Here is a 25562-nt window from a genome sequence, read left to right on the forward strand (position 1 = left end):
CTGGTCTAGTTTTCCCATCCTTAATAATGTGTCGCCATTGCAGGGTAGAACTCTACCTAGTTAATTCCACTAAGGAATTATTTAATGGTTTCCATCATCCTTCCTCAAATTTCAGTTCTCTGTGTGTTCCAGGCACTTTCAGCAAATTGACTTTCATATACAAATTTTTGGGTACATATCAGGTTAGCCTTTGGAGTCTCGAGTTGGTGAATGATCTTATTATTCCTTTGGAAATTTCCTGCTAGCACAAGAAACAGGACTACTTACTCCTTTGGAGGTGTCTACAAAGAAAAGGGATTTATATGGACTGCCTATTTCTTATTGAATGCATGTGGAATTGATTTCAGATTCCAAAGGCAGGTCAATCTGTCATTTATCTTCTCTGAAAGGAGAATCTGTAAATAATTACGAAGACCTGCTAGAATGTACTGGTTTGATTGAATAGCAGATTATTAGGTTAGATTTAGGTCTCAGGCTATTCTGAAACTGGATTACATGTACAATTAAAAAAAAGTAGTAAGCTGACTGATTTTTGAATATTGGCAATGTTATTAACCTTGTAATCCAAAATCATTTAATTTTGTCAGAACTTTTCTGTGTGCCAGTGAAAAGATATTAAAAGATATTAAAATTATAGCAAAAATGCTTTGAGACTGTATAATCATCCCAAGATTGGATATGACAGCTCAGTCTTCCATACTGTGAGATAACAGACACTAGAGAGTAATAGTGGGGCCAGCATGTAAACAGAGTAAAGAATAAATACGGCAGATCAAGGCTGCCTCTAATTTGTTTTATAGTTCCTTGGCTCTGTTAAGTTCCTGACAACTGTAGAGCATCCTTGTAATTATCCTTGTAATAGATAATAAAAGATAAAATATTCATATAAGGTAGAAAGCAAGTTTCCTTTAACAGTCTGATTTGAGACATACATTTTAGATTGAATTTCTTAAATAATGATTATGCCAGTATGAATACCTTCAAGGCTGCCCAGGTGATTTTCACTAGGATTGAATGCATTGGCTGATGAGCTGTCTGTCATTTATCGTGTAGAAATGCTATTTGCATGAACTGGTGTTTCTATCTGTGGGTTTCCTATAGGAACTCAAGATGCATGACTGAAAACTTGATAAAATATCTGCAGAATTCTATGTACAGTTTCTGAGTATTGGAGACAGCAGAGGTACTTCTTAAAAGTGATTAATATAAATAATATATATAAAACATTATGAAGTCATTGTAAATAGTTCAAGTTCTGGTGCAGGTTTTTTGACTGCACTTTTATGCAGTTGACTTAATTAAAATTTTATTAAACTCCCAAAGGTATAAAGCATTTTGGCTAAACTGAGAATGAAAGCAATAAAAGAGAATAAAAAGTGACTACTATAGCAGGCCTGGATGTAAATTTGCCTTTTACATATATTCACCTATAATTTGTACTTTCAAGCTAAACACACAGTTAAATGCTTTACAGCATGTTTGAACATCACCAATGACTATTACTGTTTCAATTTGTTAACATAATAATTCATATCTTAAGGAAGATATTTTCAAAGCAGATGTAATTTCCATGTTACCTTTTCCCCCCTTTTTCCTTTCCATGCACTTACAGAAGCCGTATGCTTGCCAGATTTCTGGATGCTCTAAACGCTACACTGACCCAAGCTCCCTTAGAAAACATGTGAAGGCTCATTCTGCCAAAGAACAACAGGTGCGTAAGAAGGTAAGACCAACATTCCGTGGTGAGCCATGGTGGTGCAGTGGTTAGAATGCAGTATTGCAGGCTACTTCTGCTGACTGCCGGTTGCCTGCAGTTCGGCAGTTCGATTCTCACCAGCTCAAGATTGACTCAGCCTTCCATCCTTCCAAGGTTGGTAAAATGAGTACCCAGTTTGTTGGGGGAAATATGCTGACTCCGTAAACCACTTAGAGAGGGCCTTAAAGCACTGTGAAGCGGTACATAAGTCTAAGTGCTATTGCTATTCCAAAGACCAGGAGTTCCGAGAAATATATGTCTACATGTTTAACTGAGTGGATATTGTTTTTTTTTTTATTTCAGTGATTTCACTACAGGAATAGAATCTCAATTCATTTTCTTAAACCTATAGTGTTCATTTGTGTTAAGACAAGCGTCTCACTCTTTTGCTTGCAACTATTCGACCTGATGACACTGTTCTTCTAATTGTACTTAGATCAGCTGATGAATTGGTCTCTGATCAGATTCTGAATCCTATCTACAGATAGTCCTTGACTGATGATTGGTTGTTTAACAACTATTCAAAGTTATAATGAGCTCAGAAGGGATACTTTAGAGCAGAGGCTCCCCAACCATTTGGGCACCAGGGACCGGTTCTGTGGAAAAAGATTTTTCCACAGACCAGAGGGGGCATGGTTTTGTGTGCTGCCTGCCTCCAGCGAATGCGGCTTTATGTGTTTGTGCAGACCGGTTGCTGGCATGCCACAGCCTGGTACCAGTCCCCGCACTGGGGGTTGGGGGCACCTGCTTTAGAGGTTATAAAGCAGTTTCACGCCACACAATTTTATCTTGGGTGACAAGTTGCCAAGCATCCCCACATTCATGGAAATCTACTATGACAATTGTTAGTGGATAAGTACAGAAGTTAGTTTCTCTCTTTGGTGGGGGGGGGATGTCCTCATTTTTTTTATTGAATTTTGTATTTCTATCAGCCAGATGACTTTAAAACTGCTCTTCTATCAAATATGCACTTTTATCTGAACACAATAAGATAAAGCATAAAGCAGAAGTAACTGAACCAGTATCATAGCTGTCTGTTTTCAAAAATTCTTAAATAGTTTAATTTATTAAATTAGTAGTTCATTTAGTATGCTTAGCTTATAGTAGATCAACAAACAAATCTTAATTGGTTTATTTTTTACAATAGCTTTCTAACATTCTGTCTTTCTACATCATAAGCTGACTTGAAGTAATCAAACTCCAATCTGCTTAAGTTCCATTTATATGTAACAATGGATTCTGTTTATTTTGATGTTCAGCTGAGCAGGACTTTCCTGCCTATTCATCTTGGGCAATTAACAATTCTGGGTTATTTATAAAAAAACATAATACTGTGGTCTGGAAAATAAAAGCAATATTGAACATTGCAAAATAAAAATATGTTATAGAACAGTGGTTCTCAACCTGTGGGTCGCGACCCCTTTGGGGGTCGAATGATCCTTTCAAAGGGGTCACCTAAGACCATCGGAAAACACATATTTCCGATGGTCTTAGGAACCGAGACACCGCTCCTCTATCCGTCTCCGCACGGCTTTGAGCTGGGGGCCGTTGCAGTGCCAGGGAGGCTGCGCTGCTTCACGGCCCTTTCCATGGAGGAAGCTGAACTAAGCTCTGCCGGTGCTATCACCCTCTTGGCTCTCTCTCTCTCTCTTGCTCTTTCTCTCCCTCTCCCCGCCTGGGCGCTTCTCCAACCAGGCTGGGCAGAGCCAGCGGAGTGGCCTTCCTGCGCCCTCTCCCCGGCCAGCTGGAGCTAGGCAGGCCGGCAACCTTTGGAAGTGAGGCGAGGACAGGCAAAGCACGCTGAGCCCCAGGGGCGGCAGATGAGTGGGCAACGTCGGTGCGTGCTTGGAGAGCCCTTAGGGTTGGGGGTCACCACAACATGAGGAACTGTATTAAAGGGTCACGGCATTAGGAAGGTTGAGAACCACTGTTACAGAAAAACAGTCTCAATCAGAATAGAGCTGGAAGGGACCGTGGAGGTCTTCCAATCCAACCCCCTGCTCAAGCAGGAGACCCTATACCATTTCAGACAGATGGCTGTCCAGTCTTTTCTTAAAAGCCTCCAGTGATGAAGCACCCACAACTTCTGGAGACAAGCTGTTCCACTGGTTAATTGTCCTCACTATTAGGAAGTTTCTCCTTAATTCCAGGTTGCTTCTCTCTTTGGTTAGTTTCCATGCACTGTTTCTTGTCTTGCCTTCTGGTGCTTTGGAAAATAAGCTTTGATCTTCTTTGTGGCAGCCCCTCAAATACTGGAATACTACTATCATGTCACCCCTAGTCCTTCTTTTCTCTAGACTAGCCATGCCCAATTCCTGCAACCAATTTTGATGTTTTTGTCTCCAGGCCTTTAATCATCTTAGTTGCTCTTCTTTGCGCTTTTCCCCAAAATCTCAACATCTTTTTTTAATGTGATGACCAAAAACTGGATGCAGTATTCCAGGTGTGGTCTTACTAAGGATTTATAAAACGGTACTAATACTTCACGTGATTTTGATTCTATGCCTCTGTTTATACAACCAAGGATTGTATTAGCTTTTCTGGCTGTTGCTGCACACTGCTGGCTCATGTTTAAGTGACTGTCCACTAGGACTCCAAGGTCTCTTAGATAGACATTTCATTCCTTAGAAATGAAACCCTCATTTTTAATGTGTGCCAGTGTGCTCACAGTAAAAAAATGGCAATAAAAGTTATCTCTTAAATGATAATCAATAGTATATTTTTTAAAATAAAAGTGTGCGGGAAAGAAATAAACAACAACAAAAAGAAGTTAGTATTCAAATATTAAACATTTCATTTTCAAGAATCCAGCAGGAAGAGAAAATGGATGAATTTTCTGGGGGGGGAAAGCCACAAAAAGCCTGAGTTCTATGAGGTAAATGTACTATTCCTGAAAGAGGCTAATAAAGCATCCAGCATCTGGAGACATCCATGGCAGAGTGATGGGGTTGGGGGATATAAAAATAAAATCACATTGACAAATGCAACCATGTAGCTGAAGCCTTGCCACTTTGTACATGTGTGAGATGAGATACAAAAGAAATGAGGGTTTCATACTGCAGTTGTAATTCCTTTCTTGAATAGTTGTATCATGCAGATCTACAGATGCCTTGGTTAGTATCTATGTTGGCCAGAGCCAAGCTTTCTTAGAACCAAGGACATAGAAGTTGTGTAGGCTTCAGGTTTTGAGGCAAGCATCCCCTTTCCTGGAGTTTTCAACCTGAAATGTCTTGTGCATGTAGTACATCTGCTTCAACATTGAACCTTTACTTCCTAGTTTATTTAAGCAGCATTGCCCCAATGAAATTCTATTCTTAGATCAAAACTAAGCAGTTATGCAATACTTATAGCAGTAGTAGTAACAATGTAAACCTTGATTAGCTGGTTGTATTCTAGAATATTGATTGTTTATATAAACTGACTGTAAGAGTGAATGCTAAACTGCTTGACCTAGATCTTTTAATTTAGAATAACCAAGCCCAGAGAAGGGCAGAATTTAAATCTATAAACTTCAAAACAATAAGCATTTATTAGCAGCCATAACAGGGGATAGATATTTTGGGGTAATTTGAGCTTTGTGTTATGACAAAAACTTGGCAACATCAGTATGTTTGAAAAAGAATTAGAAATGCTTTTCTTTCTTAATTCTCCTCTCCTGCTGTTTCTAATACGATCGACATTGTGGCTTGCGAAGAGGGCATGCTTCAGACACTTTTGCCAGTGCATTAATTTACATGGAAAACAGCTGACAGATCAGCAATACCTTTGCACATGACCAACAGCCTACCTTTTTGCTCATTTTAATCTGATAAGTACCAAGGCAGTTAACTAATTGATACATTTCTTTGAGAAACAGAACTTAAGATATGAGAGTGAAATACTGTGCAGCTCAGTTACTCTATAGAATTATAAAATGAATAATAATTTTCTAAGAATAAACATGATTGTAGATTAGCATGATAAATTTGCCCAAATTAGAAGCACTAAATGTCTAATATATCTCCCCTTGCTGAACTAAGGGAAACAATGATGTTTTGTTTCTTGCATATATGTATAGACTAAGGGCAAAAAGCCATAGGTATTAAATTAGCATTTGAGTTCTACTCTTTGAAATGAAAATCTCTTTGTTTTATCCTCCTCTTCTAGCTACATTCATATTCTGATGCAGAACGAGAAATATTAAGTGAATGCTTAACTATGCAGCAGCTTCATCCTCCTTCACAGCACATTTTGGATGGGAAATGTGGGAGATCAATGAGCCACCACGATCTCATTACAGGTGGGAGTATTTCTTTTAAATACAAAAACAGAATTCACCATGGAGAACTCAGATACAAATTCCATCTAACTATAAAACTTGCTAGATGCCTTGAACAAACATCTCTGCATACCTTTCAGGATTTCTTTTAAGGATATAGTACTCCAAAGAACACATCAGAGGAAAAATGTAATAAAGCAAATACGTTCAGACCTGAAATTCAAAAATAAGATTAAAACAATTTGTTAATAATCGTGCTGTCACAAATAAATATGTAAATAATTGACTTATGTTTTGAAATATGCCCTTGATATAGCTGATGGCATTTTCTTGAGTTCTTTTTTTAGAGACTATAATTATATAATTTTTTTCCCAACAAGAAACAATTCCTGAATACTGTCAGGAAAATCCACAGAGGACCAATTACTGTGATAGGATTCTCCATTTATCTTCTACCATCTTGTTGTCCAAATAAAGGTTCTCTGGACCTATGAAAGCATTGAATATGAACTTAGGAAAATGACAGAATGCTATTCCATAATGACCTCTTTGAAACATGCCAAAAAGCCAAGTGGACATCTCTATTAACAGCTATAGTAGTTGAAGACAGAAGCAGTAATTATGGTCTTCAATTTTCCACAAGTTCCACTAAGAAACGTGTCCCTAACTTCATGCCCTTCATATGTATATATTCACACAGTCCAGAATTCCTAGTAGTTTGGGAGTTGCTGTCTGATCTCATCTGAAGGAAGTCTGTTTACCATATCATGTAAAATACTTTGTAGCCCAGTTTTCCATACTGATGATACTTTGAGTTCAGGTGATCAATTTTAGCTTTGTTTTTAATGTTAGAATGTGCACCAAAGAACTGCCATTCCTTTATTAATGAATGTGTTCTTGACCCTCCCATCTGTCATGAATGCATGAACAACTTTTTTGTTTTGTTAACACCATGTATTGCTTTCATAGCTTTTCTTAATGGCACATGTGTTGGAATGTTACTTGAAAGATGTCATGGGAATAAAGCTCACAACATTGGTTTCACTGCTTCTTAGCATTGACAGTTCAACTGATTGTATGTCTTTTGAAGTACATAAACCAACAGTATTATCTGCAATATTATTAAGTCAATCTGAAATGCATCTTTTTAGGGTCTGATTATATAGAACCTAGCGTCCTACATCATTCTATTTGAAATAGAAATACTTTGGTATTTTGTGGAATTATAAACAAAGAGAGAATCTGCTTGCCTTAATGAATTTATCATCTAAATTGTGATAGCAGGAGAAGAGGGAGTCTTGGAGAAGTAAGAAAGATAGATACAGGCATAATGGGATAGACAGGTGTTCATGGAATTGGGAGTGCTTAGGCTTCATTTTAGTACAGACTCAGTTAGCATCTTCCAACCTAGTAATTTATCTACATGTGCTAGAGACATCGGGAGAGCACCAAGTTGGAGAGGGACTGAAGTGATACTTGGCTAAATATAGCTATTAATTCAAGAATAATGGCTGAGAAGCTTATGGGTAGGATGTCAAACTGCCAATAGATATTTGAAAAACAGAGCATAGAGCAGCATACACATCCAGCCACCAGGTCCTACTTAGAATCAACAGGTGGGTTGCAAGCCGTGGTAGGATTCCATTTGAAAGGTTACTTCATTAGCATTAGTGAATCAAATTACTTTGTAGCAGACTATAGGCTTTTAAAAAATGTACCGTCAAATCTTCTATACTATGCCTCATTCTATTGTCTTTGAAAATATTTGTTTAAGCTAAATTTGCTTTCTCAAAGAAATAATAGCGTAAGGAATAAAGTGCTGCTTATTTAGATTTCCTAGAATCTTTCCCCTTCAACTAAGTCTGCCGCAGATTTTAAATAGGCCAAAGATAAAGTTAGCATCTGGAGATGTTTTCCGTCATTCTACTCCTGTTATGCTGAATTTCAAAGCAATGAGCCCATGTGCTTAGGCTAAAAGGGGAGAATGCTTTAAAAGTGCTCTTGTGGTTATTGGTTTTCCAGTGCTACATTTCCAAATCATTGAAGTGAATGTAGTACTGCTGCTTCATAGAAAATTCAGGCTGCAAATCTTTAGGTAAAGAACTCCAAAAGAACTTAGTTAAACCAGACAGAGGGGCCAGCTAGCCCAGCACTCTGTTGCCAACATGTTACTGTTCTAATAGAATTGTTTCACATAAATTACAGTCCACCTTACGTCCATGTATATGATAGTCCTCTATGTTAGAGCTATTGTTATCATACCAGTTTTACAAGAGAGACTATCTCACATCTTTCTAATTAATTTGCTATAAATCTAGTTTGAAATATCGATAGAAGAAAAGAATAAATTCAGATAACTTGGGACATAAATTTTCAAAATTTAAAGTGAAATCTTTTTAAAATCTAAAACTTAGCACAGGGTATTATTAACTTTCTGGAATATGAACCAACAGTTATAACGTTGTTGTTTTTTAAAAAAATTTTTTAACAGATATGGATAACATTTACGAACATGGTATGTTTTCTGAGTAAATGAAACTTGCCAGTTTTCAGACAAAAAAAAGCAGAATAGTTTTTATGACACATTATTAAAATAAAAGAATGCATACATTGTTGCTTGTGAATATAGTGGGCCATTAAATTGTAAAGGTCTTTTTTAGGAGAAACTTTTAAACTATTTTATTTCTTAGCAAATATGACTGAGTAATTGTTAGCCCTTCCTGAGAGAATAAAGTTTCCACAAATTTATCCAGAATTGGTGGAAGGGGAAGTATTGTTCCAAAGAACCTGGCAGAGAGTTAAAAGGGATTCTTCTTTTCCCATCACTTTAGGAGCAATTTATATGAATATGACATATATTGTAGAGATGGGCTTTAAAAAGTAATCTGCAAAATTTTGGAAGTGTAGGTGGAATCCAAGTGCTATTATTAATAAACAACAGTTTTAAGTAGTTCGTTATTTTGCCAGAAATGGGCAGTATTTTTTTTGCATATATTAGTTTAGAGTGGGTGTGAAACGCATTCTTCAGAGAATGTAGCAATAGCATTTGTACTCATTAAAATACCATACAAAGAAATCAAGGAGCCTTTTGCCAGTTCATAAGCACATAAAGAAGTACTTGATGCAAAACTCACTTTCTTAAAGTAATTGACACACAACCAAGATTCTACCACTCAAGGCACTTGTGCGTGGAATAATGGGTTGGAGGTTTCTCACTCTTTTGCTGCAGAGAGATGAAGACCAGAGCTGATCAATGTGGCCTTTGAGTTCAGCAGTCCATCTAACATCTCCCTGCTTGTAAACTCTTCCAGGTATTCCTTCCCCTTACCCGCTTTTAGGCAGAGAGGTGATTCTCTTTACTCACTTTGCTTCATGTGGAAAACCTAAGTTGATTCTTAGGTTTACTTTATGAGAAGGAGCACAGAAAACAGCACTGTTGGCATGCTAGTTCTGTTCCAGCTACTTGTAACTCAAAAATTCTCTTTTTAATTTGCAGACAGGCAGAATCTTCAGGAAAAGCAGTGGAAAAGCAGGTTTTTATTGCTGATAGTAAACCAGATTCTAAGCCACTGGTGGCGAACCTTTTAGAGACCGAGTGCCCAAAAACTGGCCCCGCCTCCACTCCACCCTCTGCCCTGCCCCGCACCCACTCCACCTGCCCGCAGGGCCACTCACCACTTCCAGGCCCCGCTGCAGATCACCCAGCAGTGCCATGGCAGCCACGCCCTCAGCCCACGCCCCGCAGCATCAACTTTGTGCAATGGGGCGTGAGGGCAGAGTCTTGTCTACGCTGTCTGGCTGCCATGTCCTTGACTGCACTGCTCCGCGTGGGCCACACTCGGAGGCAACCATTCTCCAGGAGGGCTGCTGGTGAGGAGGGTGTTACGGGTGGAGGCAAGGATGGGGCAACAGCACATGTGCCCACAGAGAGGACTCCGAGTGCCACCTCTGGCACCCATGCCATAGGTTTGCCACCACTGTTCTAAGCAGTCCTGCTTGCACCTTCAGCCAAATACAGATAGTCACAAAATGCAATGAAAGAGTATATAGTCACTCCTTGTGTAAAAGCAAACTTGTCAATCACAATCTACTTTTTACCTTTGTCATGTGTTTCTCTGTGCGTGCATGCATGCACGCACGCACGCGTGTGTGTGTGTGTGTGTAGTTGTGGGAGAGGGCATTTCCAGAAAGCAGAAAGACAGCAAAGGTGCTGCTTTAGTCTGGCAAGATTTATGTAAGGCACAAGGAACCAAAAATGACGTGCATAATTACTTTTGAGTAGTTACTTTATTGTGTTCACCTATTGACAGACATCTTGCCAAACTAAAGCAACAGTCTGCTAACTATTAGATATACTCTGTGTCTTTCTAGGGAGGGGTCTGCGTTCGCCCTTTTCCTGAATATCAAATATTCCAAGCTTCATGGTCTCTTTGCTCTCTGGGAAAGGGCCCCTCCCTCCTGCAATTCGGGACTGCATTCCACCACTGCTTGTGGTCATTTTTATCTGATTCTGGATTGCCTAAATCACTCTATTGTAGTTCTAATCATTTTGGAATAACTTGATTGGTTTTGGAGAAGACCCACATTACTTCAGAGGAAGTACAATCTTCTCTGAAGTAGCTCACTGTGATTTAGAATAGTTTTCAGCAGATCATATATCCTTAGAGTGTTAACCATCCACCATGTTGACCCCAGTTTTGAGATGTTTGTGGAACTTACAGGAAAATAATACATACAGTATTGAGGACTTTCGTTTTGTTTGCTTTTTCTGAACTTGCAATTTTATTTCTTTTATCTTTGCAGTTACTTGGCAGAATCCCTAAAAAGCCTTTAGCCCAGATGATTGTGATGCTAGTTTTCTAACATGTTAGTGCTAAAGGTTAAGCCATTTAGAGTTTGATGGATTACATGTATTTATAATCTGAAGTGGTTAATGTATTAGGAAACCACACACACACAAACACACACCAAGCTAAGGTATCTACCAGTAGTTTGCGCTTATGCAGCTTAAGTGCAGCACACTGTGAGTGACTATTCATATGAGCAAACACAGAGGAACTAAAATAACTAAATATTTTGGTCTTTAGGCTCTGTCCAGGAAAACGAAATGTTAGCCTATGTCACAGTGACCTCTGCTTTACCATAATTACATAGTTTTTGCAGAACAGACAAATAGTAATTTGCCCAGAATGCCAGTTAAAAATATTTCCTGCAAATTAGCAGCATTGGATGTTTCTTATTGATGATAATGGATAATATCCTAAAATTGCTATTTTATTTCATTTCATTTCATTGACATGTTATTTGTCAATGTGAGCAAATAAGCATAGTATAAACTGGAACGTGTACCATTTTAAAAACCTCACTCATCCTTTTCAGGGACACTTTGAGTCTTATGTATAGTCTTATCTTTAAATATAGCTCCCCTTAAATGCAAGTTTCCAGAACTAAATGAGTATGAAATGGTTGCTTTTTAGTACCCAACTTATGGAATGTTTATTAAAATACCCGCACAGGATTCCATGCAAATAGGGCTCTATCCACATAATGAGAGCCTGTTATAAATATTTGTTATTTACTTTCTATCCCACCTTTATTATTTTTGCAAACAACTAAGGCCAGTGAATGTATCAAACGCACTTTCCTCCTCCTGTTTTCTCCACAACAACACTGTGAGGTGGGCTGGAATGAGAGAGAGTGTAACTGGCCCAGGGTCACCCAGCTGGCTTTCCTGGCAAAAGTGGGACTAGAATTCATGGTCTCCTGCTTTCTAGCCTGGCACCTTAACCAAACTGGCTTTCTAATAATTAATTGGACACTGTGTTGTAAACATGAGATCTTTGCTGAGTTGTCACTTAAGCAATCGCTGGGAAGTTATCACAGTCTAGTCACATTCATTTCATCTCTGAAATAGCTCATGTGGCTTCCTTCTGTTCTTATCTGAGATTCATGCTAGCAAAAGAAATCCATCTCAAACTTGGCATGTGTTTAAATAGTTAAATCTAAATACATCAACTTTTCCCCCCCTTTATTTTACACAATACTTAAATTCAAATGTTTTGTATATGATACTTAATATCAAAGAAACTATACATGCTACTTTCTGGTATATGCTCCCAAATGTTGAGAAAAATTAAATAGTTGATATTTGTTTTCTTTTTTGAAAAAAAAATCCATTTACTGTATATGTTAGTAAGAATCCATACAGCTCAACAATCTGTAACTGCAATCTAGGTGTAGATTTTCCCTTCTGATGTTGTATAATAATGACATTATTATCACCATATTGTTGAAAAGGTCTGTTTTGAGATAGTCTAAATAACACATATTTCCTAGATAAGCATGGTAGTTCTAGAATTACTGTTCATTAAACCTTTGTTAAGCATTCTCTGAATTGTTCAATAAATTTGGAGTACTGTTGTATGAACCACATTTGAGATTAAAAGAAGCTTGTTTCATAATTTTTAAAATAAATTGCCATTGGGTTAAAAAGACATCTAATTTTTGAGTTTGCATACCTGTCAGCTTTTAGGGATTAAAAAGAAATGGGACCCCAGATGTATGTCTAGACATTGTAGATAGACTAATACGCTCAATCTTTGTTCTTACATAGAATTAGCCAAAATAATTTTCTGATATCTCATACCAGTCAAAATAATTTATCAGGCTAAAGATAGAAGTTAAAACTGCAAACCTTACTTGGAATTATTGGTTTAAGGTCTTTGATTTCAGTGAATGACACAATTTTGCACAGGATAATAGAAAAGAATATTTAGTGTGCAAATAGATGATAATTGTTAAAACAATCAACTTATTGTAGTGGTCTTCAATCAGGTTATGTGTAAAAAATATTAACAATATAGTGCAAATTCATTCCACAAGTAAAAAACTTCTCAAAAATAACTTAGAATATAGGTTTACCAAAAAGTGTAAAAAAAAATTAAAATTGTTCTTTTCAATTGTGAATACTAAGTAAAAAAATCTCTTTTTATGACCCTGTAATTCCTAGGAAGCAATTTAAGAAATCTGAATTTCTCACCCCTGTCATTCTAAGCAAAAGAGTTTATTGAGTGGAGTCTAATTTCTCATTTAGTTTTAAGTTATTAAAATTTGAGATGATTTTACTTGAAGGACAAAAGCTTTACTTAAGTTTGATTAAATTTAAAACCAAACCTGTTTATAATAGAATCATCCTGTTTTATAAAAGCAAAGGATATGGTTTTTCCCCCCTTAACATCCACATTGGTTTCTTAACTTATTTCTTTTTTAAGGTAGAATTAGCTCTGATCCTAGTTCCTTTGTATTATTCCGCTTTTTAAAATTTTCTTCTCTATATGACATTTATTGTACAGGTAGTCCTCAAGTTACAGCCATTTGTTTAGTGACTGTTTGAAGTGACTTACAACTTTTGCAGCATCCCCATGGTTCATATGATCAAAATTTAGCCGCTTGGCAACTGGCATGTTGCCATGGTTGCAGTGTCCCAGGGTCATGTGATCACCTTTTGCGACCTTCTAACAAGCAAAGTCAGTGGAGAGGACAGAGTCACTTAACAACCATGTTACTAACTGAACAACTAAAGAGATTCATTTAACAACTGTGGCAAGAAAGGTTGTAAAATGGGGAGTGATTCACTTAACAACAGTCTTGCTTAGCAACAGAAACTTTGGGCTCAATTGTGATCATAAGTCAAGGACTATCTGTAGTTTGATAACACTGACACAACAGCAGCTTTTATAATCCTACTTCTGCACACATGTTTCAGTTAAATAATAATATCATAATATAATGTAATCTACGTAATGTAATGTAATACAAGATAATATATTTTAAAATGCTGTATGAATGTTAGCATATGGATTAAACATCCCAAGCTGTTCTACAAAAAAAATTATAATGCCCTGAAATCACACAGGTGTCTGATATATAAATGAAAACAGACACAGAAGCCATTATACTGTCTGCAGAGAATAAAACAATAAAACAACGTTTTCTTTAACTACTTGTAATAACTTGTCATGTGTTCTCAAAAGGACTTTCCCTCGATATAAGAAAAAGCTTGTGGTTGGAGCACTTATAACAATATAAGAAAAAAATGGAAGTCAGCAAACCGGGAATAAAAAATGCAATTTTCAGGAAACCAGTTTGAGTTTTGAATGATGTTAGTTTATATCATTCAAATATATATAAGTCACTAGAGTTGTACAATTTCTTACTAATGTTCATATAATTTCTCGATTGGTTTTAGGAGGTTGGTGCTGGACTTGAATTTGTCTTTCCTGACAAGAATATGAACATTGATCAAAACTATTTGTGATCAGAAATAAAAACAGTGTCTATGTGTTAAAGTAATGTTACAGTGTTAGTTTGCTAAGGCGTTGTTTTAAATCTGGTATATACATTGGCAGAAAAACATAATTCAAAGCTGCCGAGTCATAAGAATAATTCTCCTTTACTCTTAAAAAAAAAAAAGAATTGTGTTTCTATTGTCTTTCTCCTCCTCCTTTTGACCTTCAGTTCAGGCAAGCATATTTCCCATGCAGCAGCTCCACCTCATAAGCAATACTAGGAAAATTCAGAGATCCAGAGCTTTCGTGCTTCTTCAATCATTTCACTTTAAATGGCTACTCCCTGTGGTGCATATGAAGATTTGGTTATTTCAAGGAACAGAATTCAACACGCTTTATCTCTGCATGATTCCTTTTCTTGCGAACATTTTTTTCAGAACAATCTGACTTCTCACTGGTTGAAGTCCAATCCTCCTGGTGGATCGTCCTCCTTAGTGCATAAGAGCTTGATTCAAACAATTACATTGCAACTAAAAACACTTTCTTGGTTCATGTTTTTTTATCTCCAAAATTGCTCTTCACTAAGGGGAAGAAGTGCTTTCTTGCATTTTGATTTCTACCCATAAATAAATTCATATCAGTACATTTCTGTCTGCTCTACATGCAAATCCCAAAGCTCCTGTATTATCCTAATTGCCCTTATTTCTTAGTTAGAAGAAAGAGATTAAGGTAGCCTATTTCCATCTTGGGATCATTAAGTTTATCTGGCTCCCTTTCAGTCAGAATTCAGACCTGGACATGGGGATGAAATGGCATCTCTTTCTCTCTGGTGTATGACTTAAGTGCAGGCTACAGGTACAGTCCTCCTGGCCCTCTTCTTTGCTATCCTCAACTATGGAATTCCTCATAGGTTTGCATATCATTCTTGGGAAGAGGGGGATATAGATTTAGAAAGCTTCTGCTCTTTGCTGAGAATTTGGTTCCAGTTGGTATTAGGGAAGAACAACCATCGCAGACAAATATCTCCCTATGCTTCTTGGCAGCAGTCATAGATAAATTTATATTTTAGCTTCATAAATCACACATTCATTTTTAATTTTTTTTTCAGCAAAAAGCCCATAAGAGGTTTCCATTTACTAATAAATGTAATTATTGATCTTGGCCTAACCCAGTGGTTCTCAACCTTTTTAATGCCGTGACCCCCCAACCGGTCGTAAGTCGAGGACTACTCAACCGGTTGTAAGCACCATTTGCAGAGTGGGACTTTTGGCGGGCTCAGCAGGGCAGAGACAGCCTGGACAATTCCTATTGGCTTTTGAAAGCCAATAGAATTAGACTCTATTCAAGAGAGTCTATTCTATTGGCTTTCAAAAGCCAATAGAATAAAAGGGAGTAGCACAGCTCAGGAAAAGGGGGAAAAAATGGTGGACTGCGTTGTTTGGCGACCCCCGTGAAATGGTCGTTTGACCCCAAATTGGGTCCTGACCCACTGGTCTAACCAAACAAGTTATCTTTGCTACTTCTGCCATCTTCACCAACTACTTCTCCAATGTGGATATTTTAGAGCCTTTCCATTTTTGCACATATAATAGTCTTACAGTAGTAATCATATATAAAAACAATCTTCCATGGCTCTTTCCAATTGACTTCCCATAAATCCCAGTAGGTCTGATGTCAGTTGAATATTATCTTTAAAATTATTTGTGTCATTATATGACTTGAACCCAAAAATCTCTAGCCTTTTTACAAGTCTGCTAGGCATGATAAAATGACTGTTCATATTGCCCACATTTCCAACATAAATTTGAAGTACTTTTATGCATTGTAGACAATTTTTCTGGAGTCACATACCAATGGTACATCATTTTATAAAAAGTCTCTCAAGTTACAACAAAATGTAAATATCAGTCCTTTTAATCACATATTTTCCCACTGTTCCATCAGTTTGTTATGTGCAAGCAAACATGTTATGTTAGCCCATTTTATAAGTCTTTCACTTATTTTTTTTCTGCTTCAAATTTCAATAAAAGTTTATACATTTTAGCAATTATATGCTCATCATTTATACATAGTTTAACCTCAAATTCTGTTTCTCTTGCTCAGTTCCAAATGTCCTGTTATCTACTTTTAATCTTTCTTTTAACTGTGACTATAAAAGCCATTGAAAACTGTTCTCTACAGCCGTTTGCTCTTGGATATGTCAATCTTAACTGAAGGATTGCTACCAGGTTAATGAGATTTAAAAGGAAATTAGATAATTCAGTGGCAAATTAATTGTTAATTGTGATGATTATATCTTATTTCTAATATTGGAGGCAGCATGTTGGTATAAGTTGCTGGAAACACACATTAAAGAGTTTTATTTACCACCTTTGTTTTTCCATGTATCGTAGAAGCAAACTATTGAATCTATTTCAGTTTGAGGAGTCTCAGCTTGCTTGTTTTCTTGCAAACGTTTCATTACCCTAACTAGATAACATCATCAATACACTGATGATATTACCTAGTTTGGGTAATGAAACATTTGCAAGAAAGCACCAAGGACCCCTCATTTCAATTCTGAAGCTACAAATATTGCTACTTCAGTTTTTCTTTATATTCTAAATATTTAAGATATGCATGATTTTATATTTGCAAAACCTGGAAGATGTCTTCAGTCCCAGAACATGTCAGTGTAAGACAACGTTGCTGTTCATTGATGATAAGTAGCTTAAGATGAATGATTATGAAAAGATATTACAATAGTGCTACTCTTTCTAACCAAATCCAGGAAGAAATTTTATAGCAGTGAACAACCTGGCCTATTACAACTTGTTTGAGACATCTGTGCTAAGAAGACACTTTTTAGAGAAAGTTTAAAGTATAACATTTTCTTTCCTTAGGGATGTATACTAGTTCCAGCACAAACCACAATGGACCATCACCTGGCCTTCTACCACCACATCAGGATGTTCTGTCTAGGCAACACATACTTGAGTCGGCTCTCACTAGTGCACATCATCATGTATCATCCATAGAAAGTGATGGAGAAGGGTATGTAATAAAATATTTTGCCATTTTTAATGTTCCAACTTTCTCTCTTTCATTTGGGGGGGGGGTGTCTCCTGAACCCAGGAACAGGAAAGATCTTTGCATGCAGTCATATGTGTTCAGCCTGCTATTACATGTGAAACTTCATTGACTGACAATTATTCTTCCATTAGGAAGAAGAATTAGCTTTCTCTAAACTCTTTCTTAAAGATACATATTGGAAAAGTGAAGGACAAAAGAGTGACTCTTTCTGAACTTCATTTGTAAATCATATTAGGGGGCTAAGAAACCAAAATAGATTCCTTAAGGGATGAAAAGTCACTTGCCTAAGACTTATTGATCCATGGAACTTGTAGGACAGTCCTGTTAGATTGTGGTAACAAAAATCTGAAAGCATCTTGTTCTACCCTTTCTGACTATCAAATTATTTTAAAAGGTATAAGATTTTGTGTAATTCATTTCATCAGATGCATAGAGCCACATCTGTGTGTTTTTCCCTGAAACTTGAGCTCTGTGCTCATACCTTCCCACGTCCTCTTCTCATGTGATTGAGTATATGCATTTGGGGAATTACATTTTCTTTTACATTAAATATGGGTAAGTGGGGATACACATATATACACTTTTAAAAGGTACTTTTGAAAACTACTGTTATGTGGTAAAATTGGATAAACTGAATTCCTCTGAGTTCAAAACAAATTATAGATGGCAGTGTTTTATTTCAAAAGTATACTTAGGAAAAAGGTTGAGATTGTAGCTTCTAATGATGACAGGCCTTCAGGGTGGAGAAAGAGAAAATTATATGTGACCCATAATAATGCCTATAACTGTATGGCTTACTAAACCAGCATCTATCAGCCCTATTTGGATAGTGGGAAAATTAAGTTTTCTGAGGTCCAGTGAATTTTTCAGACATTCAAAAACTTGGTGTATTTAAAGAAAATGGAGCCTCCATCCAATTTCTATTAGAAAGTTTTCCCATACTGCAATTATAAAGGCTTGCTCTTTTTGGCCACCCAGCTTTTGTTCTACTTTGACTTTGCTCCCATAAAAAACCTGAATCACACACTGCAAGAAGAGTGATCTTTAATTTTGAGAAGTAAATAAAAAATGGAAGAAACTGTTTCAAATGTGGAACTTGTAGATGTTCCCTAAACATTATTTAAAGGAAAAGATTTTGTTTCTGAGTCTGTTCTGATATTGCCTAATTATGCTTAGGTTCCAACTTGTTAAGCAACAGCATGTTAAATGTTATTAGTAAGTGTAAAAACCCAGTCTTTGCAGAATTGTAAATACAATTTTGGATTACACACACTTTTTAAAATAACTTCATCTGCTTACCATATCATGGAGTACTGGATTAAGTGATTAATTCACTCCTAGTCCAGAAGGAATTATAGTTTTTCAGATATAATCTTTATGACCTCATAAATTATTTTATGAAGTAGTATGTCAAGTTATTTTAAAAAGTGTGTGTATTCATGCAAACACCCATGTATGTTATGGTTTTCCTATAAATATAAATCAATTGATGTTCCTTCCTTGGAAAACAATCTGCACATGAAGTTGGGACTACAGCTCAGAGTTTGTGGCTTGCCAAAGATCAGTAAAGACTAGATTTTTTTCTGTTGTAACATTCCACTTGAGGGAGTAGGATATTGGGAATACAAATAGAGGGTGGGGATTTTTTTTTTTTGTTTCTGTTTTTTTTTCTTCTCCACTTGCTTCCTTAGGTCTTCATTGACTTCATTGTCTCCTCTGATTTTTCTCTTCCCGTTGTCATGATACTGATTTTGATCCTTCTTAAGGAAATCCATCCAGAACCTTTTTCCTAGTTATATATTACTGATTGATTTATTCCTTTCCATTTATGTAATCTCTATTGTGTCAAAGGCATATGAAACAAGCCAAGTGATTTCACTTTTTATTGGATGTTCCTCCTTAAGTTTCTGCCAGGAACAAAGTTAATATTTATTGGCTTTGACTGTAACTGGATTGAATTTGTAGAGAGAGATTGCTAAACATGCAATGGAAGAACATGCTAATCTAAGAAAGCAAACAATTTCATTTGGCTTTTTAACTATGCTTTTTTTTCAGAAGCAAGTCTAACATTTAATTGACTTTAATCCAGAATCTATTTGTCTAAGAACTAGTAATACCTGAAAACCCGCACTCTAACACATATTAATTTGAATACTTTTTAATGAGATTTTTTTAAAAAAATCTAGTAATCCTTTTGATGGTAGAGTGAATTATTCTAAATGCAAGATGAAATATATTTTTAAAATTATGCTACTGGTCTCTTGCTTAATTTTGGGGTTGCATGTAGAATAATACCTTTAACTTTAGAAGTTTATTAAATTGGAAAATATTTTATACCAGATTATAGTGTGTATATATAAATTATATGATAGCCATTATATGCCACTAGTTTATAATACTATTTATTCTAGTCATAGTGATCTCACTAACAGGATTTGTTTTAGCAACATAATTTGTGGCATGTTTCCATCATAATGGGTTTTGCAATAGATCCTGTTTACACAGGTCCATATTTCCCAACCACCAGTTGTTCTTAAGACAAGACATTCTCTATAGTCCCACAGTTTTATATTTGGGAATATCTTAAGTCAAGGAATTGCAGTATTGTGGAAGGGGGTTATAGTGAATGCTATATTAATTCTCTCATCATTGATACTTTGCTGTCATTTGCTTGAAGGAAAATGGTGTTCAGATAAATCTGAAACACACCATCTGAATAGTTTTTCATAGCAAATTAAGGAATTGAATCTTTTCTGAAAAGTTTATGATTCCCCTAAGCCTAAGATTAGGACTCTGGGACTCTTTTTGGATTCATCACTGCAAGGAGAAGCTCCAATGGATTATGTGGCATGGCTTTTTAATCAGTTGGTATCACATCCTAATTCTGTCTGCAAGTGGATAATCCACCATGATTCATGTTCCACATCTATTGATATAATGTACATGCATGTGCTTTTGAAGATAACCTATAATCTTTATCTAATGTGAAATATAATCTTGAGAAAATTCATTGGAATTTTGCAGCCATGTTTCCCACCTCTCACTTAAATCTTGGCTTCCATCTTTTTACTAGACTAATTCAAAATTGTGGTTTGAATTTGCAAAACAAAACCTACTTTGGAATCTCAAGACATTTACAAATATCTTTCCTGAAGTAATGCTGCACTATTGATGCTTCAGTATCAGGAATAAAGACTAGGCCAGTGATGGCGAACCTTTTAGAGACCGAGTGCCCAAACTGCAACCCAAAACCCACTTATGTATCGTCGGGTGCCGAGTGGGTGTGGCCCATTGGCTAGGTGTGACCAATTGGGTGGGCATGGCCTATTGGGTGGGCATGAGTGCAGTGGTAACAGCAGACTGGGTGGGACTAAAAAGTTTAATCAATCAAATCCAACTTTGCGAGATGTTTTTTTTTTCCCCACGAGAAGTTGAAATTGATTGAAAAAAGTTGAACCTTTTTTTTTTGCACGGCGGCAGAGGCCTAAAGTGAAAAGGTTTTATAAAACCCAGCTGAAGGCCTAGGACTGGGGCAACAGCACGCGTGGCCCAGAGAGGGCTCTGTGTGCCACCTATGGCACGCGTGCCATATGTTCGCCACCACAGGACTAGGCAAAAGGATTGAATATGAACTGTTCTTGCAAGTGACATTTGTTCCATGTGCTCTCATTACTATCTCTTTGACAGCATGAAAAGTTATTTTTCTATTTCCAGTATTTTAAAATAAGATAATATGTAGATATATTCTTTCTATGTTAAGATCACTTTTTAATATCTTCTTTTAGATCTTGTTGTTCTCTGATGATGGCTGCACTTTATATTTTTATAAATGAGCTAATTTTATCTTACAGATTGGTGTTCTTTTACTGCTTATTGCATTTTATTGCATACATTGTATAGAGGTTTGAAACACAATTTGATGCAGTGTTAAATACTATTATTAACAATAATAAACATGCCAAAATAAGTACTGTAACACCCAAATCTGCTTTGAGCTTTCTAAAATCATAGCAGAATATTTTGTAGCAGAAATAACCACACAGAAAGCTAGTATTATTATTTGCTATCACAAGGCTGATGTCCTTTTTCAGAGTTTTCTGCAATCTTACATTAATAATTAAATATATATTATATTTAATATATAAAATATATATTAATAATAAAATATAATTATACCTTTGTTAATACAGGGTATCCTCACTTATCAGCTATATTGGGCTTAGCAACTCTGTTGCTAAGTTAGTGCAATTGCTAAGAGAAACATCACATGATCGCACTGATGTATGGCTTCCATTCTGGATGTAGTTATTAACTGAATCACCATGGGTTGTTAAGCATGACATGCAACTTCCTGTTAGCTTCCCCCATTGTTGGAAGCTAGCTACAAATGGCCATCACGTGATTGTGTGATGCTGTGGCCATCATAAATGTTCATCAGTGGCCAAGGACATGAATTGTGATTGTGTGGCTGCATGACACAGCTTCGAGGATTGGTTGTAAATCTCCTTTATTTTGGTGCCATTGTTAACTTCGAATGGTTGCTGAATGAGTGGTCAGTAAGCGAGGACAATCTGCAGTAGATACAAGTTCCATCAGGATAAAAAATGTATACTGATTACTGCACAGATTTGATCTGTGGCCACTCATTTTCTACCTAAGCTGCTTTATACCCTTTTGGCAAACAGCGTTTTGCCTCATTTATGACCTATCTCAGACTTCTTGTTGAAGTATACTTAAATGTACAAAATTTCTGCACCATGAGCCAAGGTGATGACAGGGTTGGATTCCTGAGCTTAAGTTTTTGGGACAGAACAAAATGATTGCTATCACAAATTATAATGACTGAATCATCAACTATGAAAGAAGCCAAACACCACAAGATGCTGAACACAAGAAATCTAGTCATGTTTGACAGAAAGGCTAAGAATTTGATTTAAAGCCTTTTTAAAAATATAAAAATAAAAAAGCAGCAACAAAAAAGGCCCTTGTTATTTTGTTCTTTGCCAAAGTCAGTAACAAGGCAGCAGTCAGTTTTCCCAAATGATTTTAAAGACATTTACATAGTTTGACAAAAAATATATATTTAATTTACTTGAAAATGATCTAACAAAATCTGATTTCATTACCAAACATATTTACCCTGGCTACATATGAGCCCTCTTTATTTCCCTTTAACAAAGAAGCATGTGACGCATAGAGATCAAGTAACTTTATATCAATTAATATTAATATTAATTAAAGTGTGTTTTATTTAGAAATTGTTTGTCATGTAAAAAGTAGAGTTTGTCATGTTAGAGTTTCTTGTGACTGTTTTTAAAGTTTCAGGTGGCAATGTGCTATATTGACATCACATGCACTTGGCCAATTTGATTTGCAGAACCTGAAAATGTGTATTGGGGGGCAAACCTGTAGTCCTCAACTTACACCCTTTTGCTTAGTGACCATTTGAAGTTATGAGGCATTGAAAAGGTGACTTATAACCATTTTTCACACTTAGGCCCATTGCAGCATCCCCGTGGTCACACAATCAAAATTCAGACACTTGGCAACTGGCATGTATTTATGGCAGCTGCAGTGTCCCAGGGTGACCTGATCACCTTTTGTGACCTTCTGACAAAGCCAGATTAACTTAACAACCGTGGCAAGCAAGGTAGTAAACTGGGTGAAATTCACTTAATAGCTGTCTTGCTTGGCAACGGAAATTTTGGACTCAATTATGATTGTACATCAAGGATTACCTGCCTTTCAAAGGAAAATTGAAAATTGAAGCTACAGAGCTATTTGTGTGGTACTTAAGTATAGTGGCATTCAGCGAAGAAATATGTGCCCCAACGTGTGCACTAAAGCAATATTGCATATTTCTCAGCGTTTGCCTCATTGTGGTTCATTTAGATAAGCTAAATGGTTATTTGTAGCACTATTTCACTCTTCATAGAAGAATAGAGTTGCCATCTTTAGCAAGATGAAAACCTCCATCTGCAAAGTTATTCATAATCCTGGACAGCCTATGCTATTGCATGCCACCTCTGTAAAGAGAAATATTCCTCACAAATGTATTTGCAAAACCCAGTAATATTAACAGAACAACAAAGTTGAAAGGGACTTAGAGGTCTTCTAGTCCAACCCCCTGCTTAGGCAGGAAACCCTATACAATTTCAGACAAATGGTTTTCCAATCTCTTCTTAAAAACCTCCAGTGTTGGAGCATCCACTATTTCTGGAGGCAAGTAGTTCCGCTGTTAATTGTTCTCCCTGTCTGGAAATTTCTCCTTAATTCCAGGCTGCTTCTTTCCTTGATTAGTTTCCATCCATTGCTTCTTGTCCTGACTTCAATATTAAATGAGGTGGGTGACATATAAATTTTATTGAATATATGCCTCCCAATAGGCTTTCCTAGGAGACTCCAAATTTATGTTAAATATAATAATAATGATAAAGTTGGAAGGGATCTTGGAGGTCATCTAGTCCAACCCGCTGCTCAGGCAGGAAACCCTATACCATTTCAGACAAATGGCTGTCCAATTTCTTCTTAAAAACTTCCAGTGTTGGCACATTCACCGCTTCTGGAGGCAGGTTGTTCCACTGGTTAATTGTTCTAACTGTCAGGAAGTTTCTCCTTAGTTCTAGATTGCTTCTCTCTTTGGTTAGTTTCCATCCGTTGCTCCTTGTCCTGCCTTCAGGCGCTTTGGAAAATAGCTTGACTCCCTCTTCTTTGTGGCAGCCCCTGAGATATTAGAACACTGCTATCATGTCTCCCCTTGTCCTTCTCTTTGTTAAACTAGACATACCCAATTCCAGCAACTGTTCCTTATATGTTTTAGCCTCCAGTCCCCTAATCATCTTTGTTGCTCTTCTCTGTACTCTTTCTAGAGTCTCAACATCTTTTTTACATCTTGGTGACCAAAACTGGATGCAGTATTCCAAGTGTGGCCTTACCAAGGCATTGTAAAGTGGTATTAATACTTCACGTGATCTTGATTCTATCACTCTGTTAATGCAGCCTAGCACTGTGTTGGTTTTTTTGGCGCTGCAGCACACTGCTGGCTCATATTTAAATGATTGTCCACTAGGATTCCGAGGTCCCTCTCACAGTTACTACTATTGAGCAAGGTACCACCTATACTATACCTGTACATTTGGTTTTTCTTGCCTAAATATAGAACCTTACTTTTTTCACCATTGAATTTCATTTTGTTAGATAGCGCCCAGTGTTTAAGTCTGTCCAGATCCTCCTGTATCCTAAGTCTGTCTTCTGGAGTGTTGGCTATTCCTGCCACCTTGGTGTCATCTGAAAATTTGATGAGTTCCCAATCTATCTCCTCATCTAAATCATTGATGTTGAAGATAATGAAAAGATGTTGAAGAGCAATGGGCCTAGAACAGAGCCCTGGGCACCCCACTACACACTTTCCTCCATGTAGATGCAGTTCCATTGAGGACCACATGCTGAGTACGGTCGGTCAGCCAGCTACGGATCCATCTGGTGGTGATGCTGTCTAACCAGCATTTTTCTCAAGTAGTAGGTTGTGGTCTACTTTGTCAAATACCTTACTGAAGTCCACGTAAGTTATATCCACAGCATTCCTCTGGTCCACTAATTTTGTCAGTTGGTCAAAGAATGCAATAAGTTTTTTCTGGCATGATCTGTTTTTGACAAACCCGTGTTGGCTTTTAGTATTTAGTATCTATTTTATTTCAGTATTTTTCATATGATCATTCATATTTCGAATCTCGTTTGGAGGACAACATATTAAAATAAATCTTATGTTAGATTTTCATTTTTTTAAAAAAAGTAGATGTAAGCTGTAATACTATATATATTTCCCTGGAGCAAAGTCTCCTAAAATTAAATAGGACTTATTTCTGCATAGGAAAGAGAGAACTGGGTTTTTAAAAAGCCTGTTTGCTTTTGCGTCTAGCAGCCATATACAAATCTTATAGAGAAACATTGCCATACCAGTTCCAATTTTAGAATAATGTTAAATATTGATTATTCTTGATACATTTTAGCTGTAACGTACTTCAGATTTCTAGTTAACAAGCATTCAAGAGGGAAAAAAATTAAAAGATGATAATATTATCAAATAACAGGGACTCAAAAGAAAAGCATATTTCTGCCAAGTGTGATAGACGTGTGTGTGAAAGAACAAAACAACAACTGGTGCTTGTTAAAAGTTTCAACTGAATCA

The 25562-nt window shown here is 36.6% G+C and overlaps 1 protein-coding gene across 1 annotated transcript in view; it reads left to right on the plus strand.

The window, feature by feature from the left end:
* GLIS1 (GLIS family zinc finger 1) overlaps positions 1-25562 on the plus strand; it is a 235904-nt gene that overhangs the window by 189690 nt on the left and 20652 nt on the right. Inside the window, exons 5-7 of the mRNA XM_039320006.1 lie at positions 1613-1723; positions 5903-6035; positions 17185-17335. Coding sequence (XP_039175940.1) covers positions 1613-1723; positions 5903-6035; positions 17185-17335 — 395 coding nt within the window. The remainder of the gene's footprint in view (positions 1-1612; positions 1724-5902; positions 6036-17184; positions 17336-25562) is intronic.

This window comes from Crotalus tigris, unplaced genomic scaffold (genome assembly GCF_016545835.1).
Source record: "Crotalus tigris isolate CLP2741 ecotype Arizona unplaced genomic scaffold, ASM1654583v1 scf7180000023617.9722795, whole genome shotgun sequence".
Taxonomy (NCBI): domain Eukaryota; kingdom Metazoa; phylum Chordata; class Lepidosauria; order Squamata; family Viperidae; genus Crotalus; species Crotalus tigris.